The 19,109-nt window shown below is 29.9% G+C and overlaps 2 protein-coding genes across 3 annotated transcripts; both read right to left on the bottom strand.

Moving 5' to 3' along the window:
• Nucleotides 1-8,764: 8,764 nt before the first annotated feature.
• Nucleotides 8,765-9,436, bottom strand: LOC149886642 (uncharacterized). Its single transcript, XM_090090727.1, has one exon. It carries the CDS (start codon nt 9,434-9,436, stop codon nt 8,765-8,767), a length of 672 nt encoding a protein of 223 aa, XP_089946853.1.
• A 45-nt stretch (nt 9,437-9,481) lies between these two features.
• Nucleotides 9,482-18,883, bottom strand: LOC149886641 (uncharacterized). Of its 2 annotated transcripts, XM_090090725.1 has the most exons (4): nt 18,792-18,881; nt 17,557-17,817; nt 13,159-14,469; nt 9,482-11,265 (listed from the first exon to the last, which is right to left on the bottom strand). In XM_090090725.1, exons 2-4 carry the CDS (start codon nt 17,804-17,806, stop codon nt 9,482-9,484), a joined length of 3,345 nt encoding a protein of 1,114 aa, XP_089946851.1. In that variant the 5' UTR covers nt 17,807-17,817; nt 18,792-18,881. The 2 variants fall into 2 exon arrangements, with proteins under 2 accessions (XP_089946851.1, XP_089946852.1); XM_090090726.1 differs by lacking the exon at nt 17,557-17,817 and having other exon boundaries at nt 18,792-18,883.
• Nucleotides 18,884-19,109: the final 226 nt, after the last annotated feature.

The following is a 19,109-nucleotide window of genomic DNA, read 5'->3' as shown; positions in this document are numbered from 1 at the left end:
GGGAAGGGGGGGAAGGGGGAAGGGAGCTATAGTTCACAACAACTAAACGGTAAATAAGTGTCATCTGGTTAGTTTTTTTTTTTAATTTTTTGAGTTTCATATTTTATTATAATTCTGCACAATTTTTTCAGTTAACTATAAATAGCTTTTCACCATTAATGCAACAGTCCGGATGTTGATCCATCACAAACACTTTTGCCCCATTACAGGCCAGATTGTTGCATGGGGCCATTTTTTCGCTCGAAAGATTCCTAATAAATATATAAGCATGCATACGTACATACATACATACATACATTCATACATACATACATACATACATACATACATACATACATACATACATACATACATACATACATACATACATACATACATACATACATACATACATACATACATACATACATACATACATACATATATACCTGATGCATTCTTAATAGTTCTATAAGTCTAGGTAAGCCTAGTGTAAAACATGTTCCCTAGAAAAGATATGTAATATTTTGTACTTATCCATAGATAAATCATTTTAGAACTTAAAAGTGTGCTTTAATAATATTTATCTCTCTCTTGTGACTTAAATTTTGGTTGCTTAAATTTTGTGTAGCAGCAAACATTCTTGTTCCTGGTGTTACGTTGCGCCCACAAACCTCCTCAACTATACTCGGACTGAGTTTTATTTTTTTTTTATGGGCCGTTTTTTAACAACTTGGTTCGCAATACTAACCAGATGGCTTAAGAAAACGATGTCTTACAGGAAAGCTTATGACAGTGGTCACTTCTTTGAACGAAGGTGCGTTTTTATGAACCAGCTGCTTTAAAAAACTTGAGTTCGAAATTTTTTGTTGTAAGCTTCATGTCATTTGTTCAAATGTAAAAAAAAATATTCAAATAAACTTAAATATATTAGTAAAGATGGAAATAAATGTTTTTCAAAATGAGCGTTTCATTTCCAGATATGAACATTTAGAAATAAATTATTGAAGCTGGATTATTTTTTACAAAAAAGACTTTAAAAGAATTCAGAAAAGAAACTCTTTTACTATCGATGACATTTAGAATTTAGATTGTCGTAAACTACTTTGCATATCGTCAACTAGCTGAACTTGCAATACAAGTTGAAGACCTGTCACGATATGTAAACTTCTTTCAGCTATTGAGAACTAATTGAGTACATATATTAAGATAAAACTGCGTTATAAACTTGAGTATCTTATTTCTATAAAGGCGACGTGCATTTTAAATATAAACTGCACTGCGGTATAGCGTGTGCCCTTTGACAAAATATGTCGAATTTAAGTTTTGAGTAATTGTGCGTCTGCTGCACAACTTTAATTAAATAACACTTTTTTAAATTTCATAAGGTTGAGAGCTTATTACTAAGTAAATCTACAGTAAATATTAAATGATTAAATACTTAAATGATAGCATTGAAAATGATTTCCTTTTCGAAATACGGCAAATATACCTGGTTTCCAATTATTAATCATTTTGGCCCTTGTAAGACATTGGGAAACACTTCTTTAAAGCTCGTGGTTTTCTTTTTTTCAAACAATTTTTTCAAACAAACGAATTATATTATAGATGATGATGATAATAATAATAATAATAATAATAACAATAATAATAATAATAATAATAATAATAATAATAATAATAATAATAATAATAATAATAATAATAATAATAATAATAATAATAATAATAATGATAATAATAATAATAATAATAATAATAATAATAATAATAATAATGATAATGATAATAATAATAATAATAATAATAATAATAATAATAATAATAATAATAATAATAATAATAATAATAATAATAATAATAATAATGATAATGATAATGATAATAATAATAATAATAATAATAATAATAATAATAATAATAATAATAATAATAATAATAATAATAATAATAATAACAATAATAATAATAATAATAATAATAATAAAGATAATAATAATAATAATAATAATAATAATAATAAAAATAATAATAAAAATAATAATAATAAAAATATTACTATTAATGATAATTACAGCAATTGTAGCAATAATAATAATGATAATGACAATAATAGCACTAATAATAATAACGATATTAATAGTAATACTAATACCAATAAAAATATTACCTATAATAATAACAACAACATAAAAAACATAACAAAAGATGAAGATGTTTATTGTTTATCTTTTTAAGTCTTTAACTATTTTTTAAGTGATCATAATCTGAGAGTGGAAGCCAATTACAAAAGGAGAAGATTATGTTTAAAATATTTGTTTGCATGTGTTTGATTGTATCCTCGTAAATCATTTATCGATAAACTTCTTTACAATTTACACTTTCTTTAAATTCTTTTCCTAACTCTTCAAGTTGATAAATATATTCTTAGGATTGTCGATAAAACATGTTACTTTGACGCTTTTGTTTTCTTTCTTCCACCAGACTTATTACTATTATTATAATTATGATTCTAGAGACAGAATATGCAGCATTTTAAGAGCATGATTTCATAAAAAACATTTTCCATAGTTTTGGGAGACTTTTTGGTTTTTATAATAAAACTTTAATCTGTTAGAATATTTTATTATGCTGCTATTTTCGTATGCAGCTAAACATCACCTGAGTGAAATTATATAAGAACATGAAAATTCCATAAACTCAATATTTGCTTGTAAAAAATGAACTTTGAAGATTTGACAATTTTATTTGTTTTGAATAAATATTATAAAAACAAGTGTCAACATTTTAACGAGAGAATTTGTTAATTGGCTTGAAATCATCATGATAAATGTATTCTTAGGATATATTTATCATGATGATGATAATATATCCTAAGAATATATTTATCATGATGATTTCAAGCCAAATAACTACTACTTTTTTAAATACAACATAGACGCAGCTCAAAGATTGAGTTTAAGGCGTTCAAGTTATGATATATTTTCACTTAGACTTTATATAGGTGCTTTTTTCGTTTATTACAATAAACATGGCACTTATTAAACGTCTTTTTAAAAGAGTTCTTTAAAAAAATTTTTTCTTTATTTGGAAAAAACCGCCAAGTCGCCTCGTTTATTGAAACATAGAAATCTTGTGCCGACTAACGAGCTCTTTATTAATACAAATAAGTTTCGAAGGTTTAAAGAACTAAAAAACATACTATTTTGTGTTGGATAAAATAAATTATAAAAAATTAAATTTTGAGCTCAAGATATTTAAATAACGTTTAAACAAAAAACATCATTTTTTAAATTAAAAGAATTGAACACATGAAAGTAAATTTATGTGATTGTGATTAGTTTACTAAAATCTTGTTACTTATAAGAAAATAACTGTAATCTTGTATTATTAAAGATAATGAAGTAGTTTGACAACATCTAAGTAGTATTTTTTGTGGACTTTCTTTTCATGTGCTGTTTATAGAGTTTTGTGCATGGGATACCTTAATATGGAGAAATGCATACAAAGGCAAAAAAATGACTATTTATGAGATTCCAAACTTTGAATCCAATATAGATTCTCTGGGAAAGACACCGAAAATGATATGTGCAGCGTTTAAAGTTAGGGAAAGCTGTTTAATCGATCGCGAATTTATTCGGATGTTGACAATATGCCTTTGAATGTTACAGATTGCCCAGAACAATCAATGGCTATGGTACAGTCTGAAGTTTCTGCTTTAGCTAAAGTGCCAGAGTGCCTAGCTTTAAAAAAAGTGCCAGAAAAGAAAATACTTGCAAAAATTAAACAAAAAAAAGTCCGTACCTGAAAAGTCAAGGTTATTAAACGGTTATGAAAAAAAACTAAAAAACTGTTAAAAGATTGCATTAGTCGAGATTAGCGAACAAGAATAGCGCCATGCTTTTAACTTACGTTAAAAGCATGGCGCCATATTATTACTTATATTCTCATATTTAATTTATTAATAAACACCTCATCATATAATTGACCTATGGCTTGTATTTCTTAATAACACAACCTATTATCAGCTGTTTCAGAGAGCCAATAAAAGGTCTTGTTATTTAGAAATACATTTCAATAGACAACAGAGTATTTAAAATATCAAAAAACCTCTCTCCAAAAATCACTTTTTGCAAATTTTCTACATCTCTTACCTCAATTTAAAAGTTATATCTAAGCGTTGTTTTTTATATAAATACCTTGTAACTCAAGACAGTTTTTCAAAAAAGGTCAGTCTTTCCTAACACTTCAAGTTGAAAGAGTTCTACATTTCTAAACACTTTTTAAGTGTTATTTAATAGATTCTTATTAAGTAAGAACCTTGAAAATTAGCATTGAATATTAAGTGAATAAGCATCATCCTACAGTAAATCCAAGACTTGTATGATCTCTACATCACTAAACATTTTTAAGAATTATATTGATAAGATTCCTTAAAAGTAAAATATTCGCTAACCTGTACTGAGTAAGTAATGCATAAGCATGCTATTCTCCTTAAACCTGCCTTTCCAAAACAACTAAATTTCTAAAACTTTTATCAGCGTTAACAAATTGTTAAATGTCATATAAGCACATTGCAAGCCTATATTGTGTATTCATTGCACAAATATGCTTTTCTCTTAAAACATTTTTTTGCATAATAAATACATCTCTAAAAACATTTTCAGCGTTTGTTTGATTTGTTGTTTGTCATAAATGCACCATACAATTCATTATAGCAAAAGTATTGTATTGGTATGCCTTTACCCAAAAAGTCCTCTTTGCATTATTAATACATTTCTAAACAAATTTTCAGCGTTATCGAATTGTTCTTTCTCAAGTAAGCATATTGCAATCCCGAAATAGGTATTTATTGTATCTGCATTCTATTCTCCTAAAACGTCTTTTTGCATAACTTCTAGATTTCTAAACACATTTTTACCGTTATCATATTGATAATTATTATAAAGGCAACTCGAAATCCGGTATTGTATAATTATAGCATCAGCATGCTTTTACCCTAAAGCTGCTTTTTGCATAACTCCTATATTTCTAACCACTTTTTCAGCTTTATCAAATTGTTATTTGCCTTATAAGCACATTGCAATCAAGTATTGCGTATTTATTGCATCGGTAAACTTTTCCCCTAAAAACTCATTTCTCATAACTTCTTCATTTCTAAACACATTATCAGCCTTATCAAACTGTTGTTTATCTTATATGCACCTTGTAAACCCCTAAACCTTCTTTTCTGATAACTTCTAAATTTCTAAACATTTTTTCAACCTTATCTAATAGTTTATTTTCATAAAAGCACCTTGCTAACCAGGATTAAGAAATTATTGCATCAGCATGCTTCTACCCTAAAACATCTTTTCGCATAACTTAAACATTTCTAATCACTTTCTCAGAGTTATCGAATTGCTGTATTTTATATAAGGACATTGCAATCCAGTATTGTGCATTTATTGTTTCTGCATTCAATTCATCAAAAACATCTTTTCGCATAACTTCTACATTTCATAACATTATTAATTAGTGAATTGTCGAATAAGCACGTTGCAATCCAGATTTGTGTTTTAATTAATTCAGCATGCTTTTCACCTAAAACCTCTTTTTGCATAACTTTTTAAACTCTAAACAACTCTTCAACGTTATTGAATTGTTTCTTATTATACAGGCACATTGCAATCATGTATTGCGTATTTAATAAATCATCATGCTTTTCTCCTAAAACTTCTTTTCGCTTAACTTCTATTTTTCTAAACACATCTTCAGCGATATCGAATTGTTGTTTGTCATATAAGCAACTCGCAATCCAGTATTGTGTATTTATTGTATCAGCATGCTTTTCTCCTAAAACTTCTTTTCGCTTAACTTCTGTTATTCTAAACAGTTTTTCAGGGATATCGAATTGTTTCTTATTATACAGGCAAATTGCAATCCACTGTTTTGTATTTAACTTGCCTGCATGCTTTTCCCCTAAAATATCTTTTCGCTTAAATTCTACTTTTCCAAATACTTCTTCAGCGTTATTGAACTGTTGTTTTTCATATAAGCACATTGCAATCCACTGTTTGGTATTTATTGTATCATCATGCTTTTCTCCTAATACTAACTTTTACGTAACTTCTACTACTATAAACACTACTACAACGAGATCGATTGGTTTGTTGTTATATAAGCACCTGGCAATCCAGTATTATGTATTTATTGTAACATAATACTTTTCTCCTAATACTTCCTTTTCCATTACTTCAACTTTTCGAAAAACATCTTCAGCGATATCGAATTGTTGTTTGTCATATAAGCATCTGACAATCCAGTATTGTGTATTTATTGTATCAGCATGCTTTTCTCCTTAAACTTCTTTTCGCTTAACTTCCGCTCTTCTAAACAGTTTTTTATTGATATCGAATTGTTTCTTATTATACAGGCATATTGCAACCCATTGTTTTGCATTTAATGCATCAGCATGCTTTTCTCTTAAAATTTCTTTTCGTTTAACTTCTACTTTTCCAAATACTTCTTCAGCGTTCTCAAATTGTTGTTCTTCATATAAGCATATTGCAATTAACTATTTTGTATTTCTTTATCATCATGCTTTTCTCCTAATACTTCTTTTTGCTTAACTTCTACTTTTCTAAACACATCATCAGCGATATCGATTGGTTAGTTGTTATATAACCACCTGGCATGTCAGTATTGTGTATTTATTTTATCAGCGTGCTTTTCTCCTAAAACGTCTTTTCGCTAATCTTCTACTTTTCTAAATACTTCTTCAGCGTTATCGAATTGTTGTTTTTCATATAAGCACATTCCAATCCAGTATTTTGCATTTATTGTTCCATCATGCTTTTCTCCTAATACCTCTTTTTGCTTTACTTCTACTATTCTAAATATTTCTTCAGCGTTATTGAATTGTTGTTTTTCATATAAACACCTGGCAATCCAGTATTGTGTATTTATTGTATCAGCATGCTTTTCTCCTAAAACTTCTTTTCCCTTACCTTCTACTATTCTAAATATTTCTTCAGCGTTATCGAATTGTTGTTTTTTATATAAGCACATTGCAATCCAGTATTGTGAATTTATCGTATCAGCATGCATTTCTTCTAAAACTTCTTTTCGCTTATCTTCCACTTCACTAAACACTTCTTCAGCGTTATGAAATTGTTTCTTATTATTCAGCATTATTGCAATCCAGTATTGTGCTATTATTGTATCAAAATGCTTTTCTCCTAAAACTTCTTCTCGCTTAAGCTCTACTTTTCTAAACCCTTTTTCAGCGTTATCGAACTGCCGTTTGTCATGTAAGCACATTGCAATCCACAGTTTGGTAGTTATTGTATCATCATGCTTTTCTCCTAATACTCACTTTTGCTTAACTTCTACTATTATAAACACTATTTAAGCGAGATCGATTGGTTGGTTGTTATATAAGCACCTGGCAATCCAGTATTGTGTATTTATTATATCAGCATGCTTTTCTCCTAAAGCATCGTTTCGGTAAACATCTACTTTTCCTAACACATCTACAGCGATATAGAATTGTTTTTTGTCATATAAGCAACTGGCAATACAGTATTGGGTATTTATTGTATCATAATGCTTTTCTCCTTATACATCCTTTTCCATAACTTCTACTTTTCGAAAAACATCTTCAGTGATATGGAGTTGTTGTTTGTCATATAAGTATCTGACAATCCAGTATTGTGTATTTATTGTATCAGCATGCTTTACTCCTAAAATTTCGTTTCGTTTCTACTTTTCTAAATACTTCTTCAGCGTTATCAAATGGTTTTTTTCTATACAGGCACATTGCAATCCACAGTTTTGTATTTTTTGTATCAGCATGCTTTTCTCCTTAAACTTCTTTTCGCTTAACATCTGCTTTTCTAAACAGTTTTTCCGTGATATCAAATTGTTATTTGTCAAATAAACACCTGGTAGTCCAGTGTTATTATTTATTGTATCAGCATGCTTTTCTCCTAAAACTTCTTTTAGCTTATTTTCTACTTTTCTAAATACTTCTTCAGCGTTATCGAATTGTAGTTATTCATATAAGCACATTGCAATCCAGTATTGTGTACATATTGTATCAGCATGCTTTTCTCCTAAAACTTATTTTTCCAGAACTTCTACTTTTCTAAACACTTCTTCAGCTTTATCGAATTGTTTTTTTTGATACAGGCACATTGCAATACAGTATTGGGAATTTATTGTCTCAGCATGCTTTCCTCCTAAAACTTCTTTTCACATTGCTACTACATTTCTAAACACTTCTTCAGCATTATCGAATTGTTTCTTTTTATACAGGCACATTGCAATCCAGTATTGTGTAGATATTGTATCAGCATGCTTATCTCCTAAAACTTCTTTTTGCATAATTAATACATTTCTAAACACTTCTTCAGCGTTATCGAATTGTTTTTTACAATGCAGGCACATTGCAAACAAGTATTGTGTAGTTATTTTATCGACATGCTTTTCACCTAAAACCTCTTTTTGCATAACATCCACTTTTCTAAACACTTCTTCAGTGTTATGGATTTGTTTCTTATTATACAGTCAAATTGCAATCCAGTATTGTGTAGATATTGTATCAACATGCTTTTCTCCTGAAACTTCTTTTCGCAGAGATACTACTTTTCTAAACACTTCTTCTGCGTTATCGAATTGCCGTTTGTCATATAAACACCTTTCAATCCAGTATTGTGTAGATATTGTATCAACATGCTTTTCTCCTAAAACTTCTTTTCGCTTATCTTCTACTTTTCTTAACACTTTTTCAGCCTTTTGTTATTTATTTACCTTTGTTATTTAGCCGTTTGTTATTTAAGCACCTTGCAATCCAGTATTGTGGATTTATTGTTTCGGCATGTTTTTCACCTAAAACTTTTTTTTGCATTACTTTTACTTTTCTTAATGCTGTTTCAGCGTTTTGAATTTGTATTTTTTTATATAAGCACCTTGCAATCCAATATTTTGTAGTTATTATATCAGCATGCTTTTTTCCTATTACTTCTTTTCGAATAACTTCTACATACTTCAGCACTTTTTCTGAGTTATCGAATTGCATTTTTTCATATAAGCATCTTGCAATCCAGTAATGTGTATTTATTGCAACGGCATGCTTTTCGCCTAAATCTTCTTTTTGCATAACTTCAACTTTTCTAAACTCTTCTTCAGTGATATCGAATTGCCGTTTGTCATATAAGCACCATGCAATCCAGTGTTGTGTTTTTATTGTATCAGCATACTTCTCTCCTAAAACTTCTTTTTGCATAACTTCTACTTTTCTAAGCACTTCTTCAGCGTTATAGAATTGTTTTTTATAATACAGGCATAATGCAATCGAGTATTGTGTATTTATTGTACTAGCATGCCTTTCTCCTAAAAGTTCATTTTGCAGAGCCACTACTTTTCTATACATTTCTTCAGCGTTATCGAATTGTTTTTTAATATACAGGCACATTGCATTAGAGTGTTGTGTATTTATAGTCTCGGCATGCTTTTCTCCTCAAACTTTTTTTTGCATAACTTCTTCATTTCTAAACTCTTCTTCAACGGTATCGAATTGCCGTTTGTCATATAAGCACCTTGCAATCCAGTATTGTGTATTTATTGTATCAGCGTGCTTCTCTCCTAAAACTTCTTTTTGCATAACTTCTACTTTTCTAAACTCTTCTTCAGCGATATCGAATTGCCGTTTGTTAAATAAGTACCATGCAATCCAGTATTGTGAATTAATTGTATCAGCATGCTTCTCTCCTAAAACTTCTTTTTGCATAACTTTTACTTTTCTAATCATGTCTTCAGCGATATCAAATTGCCGTTTGTCATAAAAGCACCTTGCAATCCAGTATTGTGTATTTATTGTATCAGCATGCTTCTCTCCTAAAACTTCTTCTTGCATAACTTTTACATTTCGAAACACTTCTTCAGCGATATCGAAACCTTTTTTTTCATATAAGCACCTTGCAATCCAGTATTGTGTATTTATTGTATCAGCATGCTTCTTTCCTAATACTTCTTTTTGCATAACTTTTACTTTTCTAAACACTTCTTCAATGGTATCGAATTGCCCTTTGTCATATAAGCACCTTGCAATCCAGTATTGTGTATTTATTGTATCAGCATGCTTCTTTCCTAATATTTCTTTTTGCATAACTTTTACTTTTCTAAACATGTCTTCAGCGATATCGAATTGCCGTTTGTCATAAAAGCACCTTGCAATCCAGTATTTTGTATTTATTGTATCAGCATGCTTCTCTCCTAAAACTTCTTTTTGCATAACTTCAACTTTTCTAAACACTTCTTCAGCGATATCGATTTGTTTTTTGTCATATAAGCACCTAGCAATCCAGTATTGTGTATTTATTGTATCGGCATGCTTCTCTCCTAAAACTTCTTTTTGCATAACTTCAACTTTTCTAAACACTTCTTCAGCGATATCGATTTGTTTTTTGTCATATAAGCACCTTGCAATCCAGTATTGTGTATTTATTGTATCGGCATGCATCTCTCCTAAAACTTCATTTTGCAGAACTGCTACTTTTCTAAACTCATTTTCAGCGTTATTAAATTGTTCTTTATTATAAAGGCACAATGCAATTCTGTATTGTGTAGTTATTGTATCAGCATGCTTTTCTCCGAGAACCTCTTTTCGCAGAACTTCTACTTTTCTAAACACTTCTTCAGCGATATCGAATTGTTTCTTATTATAAAGGCACATTGCAATTGAGTGTTGTGTAATTATTGTATTAGCATGCTTTTCACCTAAAACTTTTTTTTGATTAACTTCTACTTTTCTAAACACTTTTTCAGCCTTTTCAAGTTGTTGTTTGTTATTTAAGCACATTGCAATCCAGCATTGTGTATTTATTGTATCATCATGCTTTTCACCTAAAACATTTGTTTGCATAGCTTCTATTTTGCGAAACACTTTTTCAGCGTTATCTATTTGCTGTTTTTCATACAACTTTTTTGCAATATTGATGTTTTCAGCAATTGTATTTATATTATTTTGCTCTTTATTAAAAGCTGATGATGTTCTTGAGTTTGTATTGAAGCTATTATTTACTGAAGTTTTATATTTAAAGTATTTTATTAACTTTTTTTTACATCTTGCCTCTATTAGTTGGTCTGTAAAGTATTTCTGTTTTATTAGTTGATTATCGTTAGTTTTATCTTCTGCCATCTTGCTCCATCTTTTTGAGTTTTCAATTAGAGTCTTCAAAGTATTATTTATAGGAACCTGTGCTTCATAGAAGGATTCGATAAAAAGCCCATGATCTTTGTTATCTATTAAGGAAAGAATGGGATAGTTTTTTTTTTTTCATCCTCCTAGATTTATAGTTACTTTTATTTCTAACTTATTTACTTTTAAAGTGAAATAATATTCATTTATGAAATTGGGACTTCTCCACCAATATTTGAACTTCACCTAAAAAGTTCTTTTTTTAAAGGAAATTTCTTTTCAGTTGCTTTAATTTTTGAAAAGATTTGAATGTGTTTTTGAAATGACTATTTAGTGGTTTAGAAAAGAAAAAGGCTAAGCTTGAAATAATTTAGCAATGAGTCAAAGAATCTCTTTGCTAAATACAAAGTTGAACAAAAACCAAAACGGATCAATAAAGTAGTTTCAAAAATAACATTAGTTTTTTGTAACTTAACTCCCTTCACTTACCTCAAAGATCCCATTCGACACTTGACATAGAATTTACTTTAGGCTGCAAAACAGATTATTAATTGTTAAAGTGTATATTTTCAAAGAGTGTTTCAAAAATGACAGTTTGGGATAAACCTACCTATTTTTTTTTTACATTACCTTTACAAGTTTAATAACCAATTTTAAAAATCGATTTTCCGATGAATTTGCATTTAACAGCGAGTTATCAGCGACATTTTGTTTTCATGTTACAAATAAGTTAATACTTTTTCTAAGGTGAATTACTACACTAGATAATAAAGACCTTTTACGGAGAGGTTTTTTATCCCTACTTAAATGGAAATGATTGAAGACGATAGCATATCTGGAGTTTTCAGATAACGAAAAGTTGAATTAAAAAATGTTCTTTCGATAGATGTAACTTTAATGAATATATTCTTTTAGTACTCGAGTAATTTCAGCACTATGCGTGGTCAAGGTTGATCATAATGAAAAGTTGATCAATTACTGCTTTAGAGATCTAGATTGCCTTATCATTTTAAGGCAAAAGTAAATATTAAAGGCGTTGTTGATATAACTTTTTTTCTAATATTTGTTTGATCAGTTTTTGACAAAAAGATTTTAAAAACCTGTTTCAGCGCAAATATAATCATTTACAATTAACTGGAGTATAAAGGATTATATTATCAAGTTGAATAAACACAATGGCTTTATGCATTTAAAATGCTGCTTTTTGGTGGCTTATTTTTCAATAAGTAGATTGCAATCTATTATTTTGAAATTTATGTATCTGTTACGTTAAACAACTTTGTTTCATTTAAGAAATAGAGAACGTCGATACATGAGGCTGAAAAATGAGATTGGAACTCCTACAAAAGCAAAATGATAAATTTGTTGTGCAAGAAAGGAATGAATGGTATAAACAAACGTTACACATTCAACTTAGATTGACCAATACAGCTGTAATCAAAGCTTTTACTTATTGTTAAATTCTACGCGAATACCAGTTATCCGCCTTGTCGAAATAAAAAATACCCTCAAGTTATTTTACAATCGAACTGTACAAGCACTCTTTTTAAAATGAGAGTATAACAATCCGAGCTTTTGTATCATTCCTCAAAAATCTTTATAACAATGCTTTTATTATTTCTCGTAAAAATGAATAGATTTTGATAGATATCTCTAATATGTAAATTATTTCAATTAATTACTCAAAAATTTTGTTATTATTTTCACTGTTCAATATCTTTCAGTAAAAAAAAAATAAAATAATGCAAGTCTGATTTGTTATGCAAAAGGTGTGTTCTAGAAATAAAGAAACTTTACTAATATACTTTGATGATTTTCATTTTCATAATATTATTATTGATTTTTTCTTCTGAGAAAAGACTTTAACTGATATAGATTAGTTTATATTAAATGTAATAGTTGATTAAGTTTTTTTAGAAGTAGCGGAGGAAACATATACAAACCGATGCTCTAAAGATAAAAATATGTTTTAATACTAAAGAAAGAAGTTTTCTTACCCCAGAGGTCTCTTAGCCAAAAATCTTGTTTGTGTAATGGTTCCTTAAGATCGCAAATTAAATTCAAAAAGCTTTTCTCGTTGCGGTGCACAAAACCGCTAACGAATGGCAAGCAGTAGCGTAATCTTTTGTTTTCAATAATTTCATGACAATTAACATTGAATAGTACATGAGCAGAGGCGCAAAACTTCATTAAAACCAAATGAGCAAATTCATATTTTTGACTTATGATAGATTTTTTTATGAAGCCAAGCGGGTCAAAACCATTTTCATCAAGAACCAAGCCAAGCTCACTTTGCGAAACGTTCACTTTTCCTTTACCCAACAACGCAAACGCCACTTCGCAGACATTTAATATATGCTGCTGATTTGTGCGCATTTGCTGAAGTAATTCTTCTTTAGTATTGCAGTTTCGTTGCACAAAGTGCAGAAAAATCAGTGCGTGTAGCTCGGTCATAGTTTTAACGGACTCAATTTTTAAAGTGAGCAGCATTGAACAAACTGCTTTCAAGTAAATTGAGACAGAAAGCACAGCCTCCTCATTACGAGAGTATGTGTAAAGTTTTTCCATGTCACTTTTTAAAGAGTTACTCTCCAACAAACCTTCTAAGAAACTCTTTGTTCCACTTATGTTAAAACCCATAATTTGCATGCTAGCCGCATCTTTGAAATCTTTGATTGTGCTCCAGTATCTCATTGCAGCAGAGACATTTCCACTTATAACACATTTATATATTTCTGAACTAAAGACATCTCCAAGCGCTGTTATTATAGGAACGGTGTTTGTTGGTTTTTGATTAATTAATTGTTCTATGTAAACGAACTCTTCTAATCCATCTATAATAAACATCGTGGCATTAAACGAAGAAACTTCGTATCCTTTGAGAATATTCTTGTAAAATTTCTTTATCAGTTGTTTCATGCTTGAAACATTTTGCAGTTTGTTTAACTTATTGAATTCGAAATAAAAAAGAAAGTTTAAATCTTTCCAGTGTAATCCGTTTGACCATTGATGAAGGCAGTTTTGCAGAAAGTTTGTTTTCCCAACACCTTTAGGTCCTGAAATCAAAATCAAACGTGAGCTTCTATCAAACACCTCCTCGTGTTTTATTTCTTTGTATATGGTTTGTTTATGACAAAAGTACTCCCATTCGTTAAAGTCATCAGTAACCATCTTAATATCTGCATCTTCTACTGAAGCTAGCTTTAAATTATTAACGAGAGGGTTTAGATCTTTTCTATGACTCTGTTTATATCGATGTGTTGTTCCGTAAGTTTTTTGATAATATGCTTTCAGCTGGTCACTTGCATCTAAACAAGAAATATGTTAAGTGACAGGACTTAAGCAAATGAACTGCGTAAGTTTTCTTTTCCTCGATAAATAGATAAACTTGATATAACTTTAAGTCTGTGAATAAACAGTTCTTACGCAATTTAACAAGTATTTAACACTTTGAACAAAAAAAGTGACATATTTTAGTCATTATTGGCAAATTCGAAAACAGTACATAGCTTTTTTCGACCGTCATTTATTTGTTATTGTTGAGGGTCTGATTGATTGACAATGCCAAAAATGCTAGTCTAATTCGTTAGAGTATTGTTATGATTAGAGGAATAGAAATTGTGCGAAAAATCATTTGTTAATTGAAGGTCACTGGAATGAACTAGCTTAGTTTATCAATCACATCGGAGAAAAGGAATTAGAAGAATAGGAGAAAAGAGAAATATAGAAGATATGAAGAATGCAGAAAGAAAATGGTAGCAGATGGCACATGTAAACCTTTGACAGAAAATAGAGATATTTGTCTATCTCTTGAAATCTATAACTGTCTTTTAGATGATTGTAATTTAAAGGCGGAACCCAATTGTAAAAGACCATAGTGGCGAATCTTGCAAATCTTAACAAGATTATTAAAAAGAATCTTTGTAAGATCAGTAAATCTTGGAAGACGTGCAAGAAAACTAGCAAGACCTTGTTAGGATTTGTAAGATTTCGTGCAATTTCTTAGTAAGATTTACAAAAGATGGAAGATCTTATGAGATTAAAAAGGTTGTGTAAAATACGTACTAATTAGTCCATAAAATATCCTATGAATATTACAAGATCTTAAGATCTTATAATATTCAAAGGATATTTTTCCAAAATTTTTAAGATCAAACGGAGTTGGTCAAACTGTAAATTATTTGAACCCATATTTTCACTTCAAGATTAAATATTAATAAACAAGATAAATATTTTAATTTAACTTAATTCAAAATTTATTTATATTCATAAGTAATAAGAGTTAATGATAATTAATAAAACAGTGCTATCAAACTAAAAAATATTAACAATGTGCGTAAGTTTGTGTGCCTGTGTGCCTGTGTGCGTGTGCGTGTGCGTGTGCGTGTGCGTGTGTGTGTGCGTGTGCGTGTGCGTGTGCGTGTGCGTGTGTGTGTGTGTGTGTATACTAAACAAAATTAATGTATACAGCATACTTCTTGAGGTATATCAACTGTTTCTACAACCTGTTTGTCAAAGAGCTTTGCATTGGCTTCTTTAAATTTTTCTACTATCACACAAAACTCCTTAGGGTAACTTTCTCTGGCCTTTTTGCTAGAATACGTTCTTTTTGGATTGATTTTGTACAACTTTAAGTTTTCTGTACCTAGAAAGTATGCTACTAATTTAATATCATATTTTGAGAGCTCATTACCAACAATTGTGCATAACAGCCTCATGAATATTATGATTAAACAACTCATAAAGAGAGTATTTCAAAGTGATGCAAGTAAGCAGAAGAAAAAGACTTTAAAACATGAAGCTGTAAAGAAAATTAGGATTAAATCATCACTTGCTTCATTCGCTCAACATTGTCACTTATTGCAATCTCAAGAAGCCTTGGTAAAAAAATTCTGATGGACCAAATGTAAATAGAGATATTTCGATGTCAGCAGTAACAAAGCACTGCTGGCAAAGAAATACCGTTATTTACACTTCGACCATCATAAGGAGCTATGTGTGTTCAATTGCTAGCCTTAGTACAAGTACAAAAAGAGTTTGTAGAGAAAAATTATAGACGAAATGGCAGATAACTTGGCAATGAGAGAGCAAAAAAATCCAAGGGATATAGCGACTGCATCTGCAACCAATTCGAACTTTTTTGAATTGGTTGCAGATGCAGAATTGTTTGAAAAGCTTATCTTTCTGAAGCAATTATATCCCAAAAGCTTCATATTAGCATGCAAGCCTCACTATTAGTTTCAGAAGATGCTTAAACTTCGATTCCTCTTAATCTTCCCAAACGTCTGTGTTGTATTGCGCATATTTTTTATACAACCTGTATCTGTGGCTACATCTGAACGGTCTTTCAGGGTGCTGAAGAATGTTAAGAAACTTCACCCTTCAAGTATGTCACAGGATCGTTTGAATGGGCTGGTACTTATCAATATAAACTCCAATATTGCGAGTAGACTAAAATTTTCATCAATCTTTATCACAATTACCATGACCAAGGCCAGAGAAGCATTTCTGTAAATAAAATTGTCTCAATATTTGTTGTAATAAATGCAAGGAAATCATTTCTGTAATTAAGTTAATGTTTAATGATTGAAAATATTGTTTTTACTTTTTATCAATAACTTTATAGGTGAACGGATGTAAATATTTGGTATTTAAAAGGCATTAAAATGTTAAAGCGACCTAGGGGCTCACTGTGTGTGGGCTTGGTTTTAGAGATCAAACAATGTTTAATGCTTTTACAATGAGCCACTTTGGAGTGCACCTTTGTTTTAAAAATCGAAGCATTCAGTTTAGATTATTATAAAGATATTACATGCAATAACATGATATTGCATACATTAAAACTCATTTAAAGAGTTTGATTAAAGAGGGAAGTTGGTTTCTTTTCAACAAAATGGATTTCCTTGGTCAATTAAAGGTTTGGTTTAGCAACATTTCGAACAAGGTAACTAGGAACATTATTATTTTTTAAATAGAAACCGAAATGTTGAAAACCATCTTGAAGAAAAAAATGTCGTAATAGTTCAGTAATTTGCTTTTTCATCATACAATGAAGAAAAACGACAAAATAAGCTAGTGCAAAATAGAAAACGTCGCAAATTAGTATTTGGAAATATTTCACAAAAAGATTTCTTGAATGAATAAAAAGCAAGTTCTACATAAAGCCTTTCCTTCAGACTTTAAAGTCGAAATTCATTTTTGTAAATTTCTAGGATGACATGGAACAACTTTTCACATAAAAATGTTGCAGAACTTGTGTTTAACATGCAAATGTCTATGATAACAATATTTCTTAGAGATATTACATTTTCAAGATGATGTCGTAAGATACCAGCTGAGAAATTCTTTTACATGAAGCATAAAAACCGCATTTAAAAAAGCAGAGCTACACTTACAAATCATTTGAATCTCATTCAAAATATCTGCTCTACCCATCAGCGTAAGAGACTTTTCGACTACGAACATGAAGTCAGAATGATTTCGTAAAACAAGCAATTTAAGTAGCTCATCCATTTTACTTTGATCGCTATGTTTATCGAGGTCGATATAATCAATAGCAGCTTCGGAAAATACCGCGTCACTTGCGAATCTTTTCCAGTCAGAAGCTATGTTATCAACCAAAATGCAGTTTATTCTGGGATCCATGACGAATGCGCCTAAAAAATGCAAGATTTGTTGCATTTACTTTATTTTAACACTCTATTCATTCATCATTTAAAATCGGATTTTCAACTTGATATTTATACTGACACTTTTAAAGCCGTTTAGTAATATCGCACTATTGTTAAAACACACTTTTTAAGAAACTCTTGCTGAAAAATTCTTACAATTTAGACGAGACAAGATGAAATCATCAATAAATGATTCTTAGTACAGAGATGAAGCGTAAGAAAAAACAAATCAAAACTGAGGACTTTGGATTTGAAAGAGAATTTGGCGAGAAACTGAAAAATCAAGTAGAACTTAGACGTAAAGAAAACGGACTTCATTCAGATACCACTGATTCCTCCCCCCCCCCCCCCCAAAAAAAAAAAAAAAAAAGCCCTCCGTCTTTCGATTGAAAAAAACCATCTTTGATGAATAATTGATGGAAAACATTAACAATGGCTCCACCTAATAAGAAATAGTAGAAGCAGTATTACAATATTTATTTTAGTATATATTTGATATACTGGTTGTGGTACCAGCATAGAGGGAACGTAGAGGTAGCAATCGGCAATCTAACCTTAACCTTGACGATACCCAATTGGATCAATTAAATTGTTTTCTTTTTACTTTCATTTTTCATTAAAATTGTTTTCTTTTTAACTCGGTACTTTACAATTACTAGGCTGGTTATTATAGATGATTGAGTGCTGAGTGTAACTTTTAAGCTGCTGATGTGAGGAAGAAAATGGATGAGTAGTTAGAATTTTTTAAAAAAAAGGTTCGTATCTTTGGTTCTTTTTTTAAATCAGAACAGGTTTCATTTATGCTAGACTAGTTTCTATAGAAAAAAAAAAGAAAGAGATAAAATGAAAGTAGATAAAAAACGAAGAAATGGAAGATCATTGTTGCATACAAGCTTAAGTTTCCATATTTGTAATTAATTAGATTTTAAAGTTTTTTAAACAAAAAAATGCGTACTCACCGGTTCGCCGTTTTATTTTTGTTACGTGCGGCTTAAAAGATTTCCCAACGTCCTCATAAGTTATCGCTACTTTAAATCACTCATCTAAGGTATGTGTAATAAATTTGCAAAGAGCAATTAAAAGGGTAACGCTTCTTTTGAAAATTTGATAAATAGGAATTAAAATTTCATTTAATAGATAAATTTATTCTATTATACTGGATACATTAAGTTATTAATCTGGACACATTAGGTCTGCAAGTAAAACAAGGTCAGAAATCATTATTCGTGCTTCTATTGTTACTAAATACCTTTCGCTAAATAAAAAATTATTAGCCT

The sequence above is a fragment of the Hydra viridissima genome, unplaced genomic scaffold (assembly GCF_058129835.1).
Source record: "Hydra viridissima isolate aposymbiotic clone 2 unplaced genomic scaffold, HvirCarnegie_v1 scaffold_6, whole genome shotgun sequence".
In the NCBI taxonomy this organism is placed as follows: domain Eukaryota; kingdom Metazoa; phylum Cnidaria; class Hydrozoa; order Anthoathecata; family Hydridae; genus Hydra; species Hydra viridissima.
Note: the sequence above shows the minus strand (reverse complement) of the source record. Positions and strands in the feature narration are given on the sequence as shown.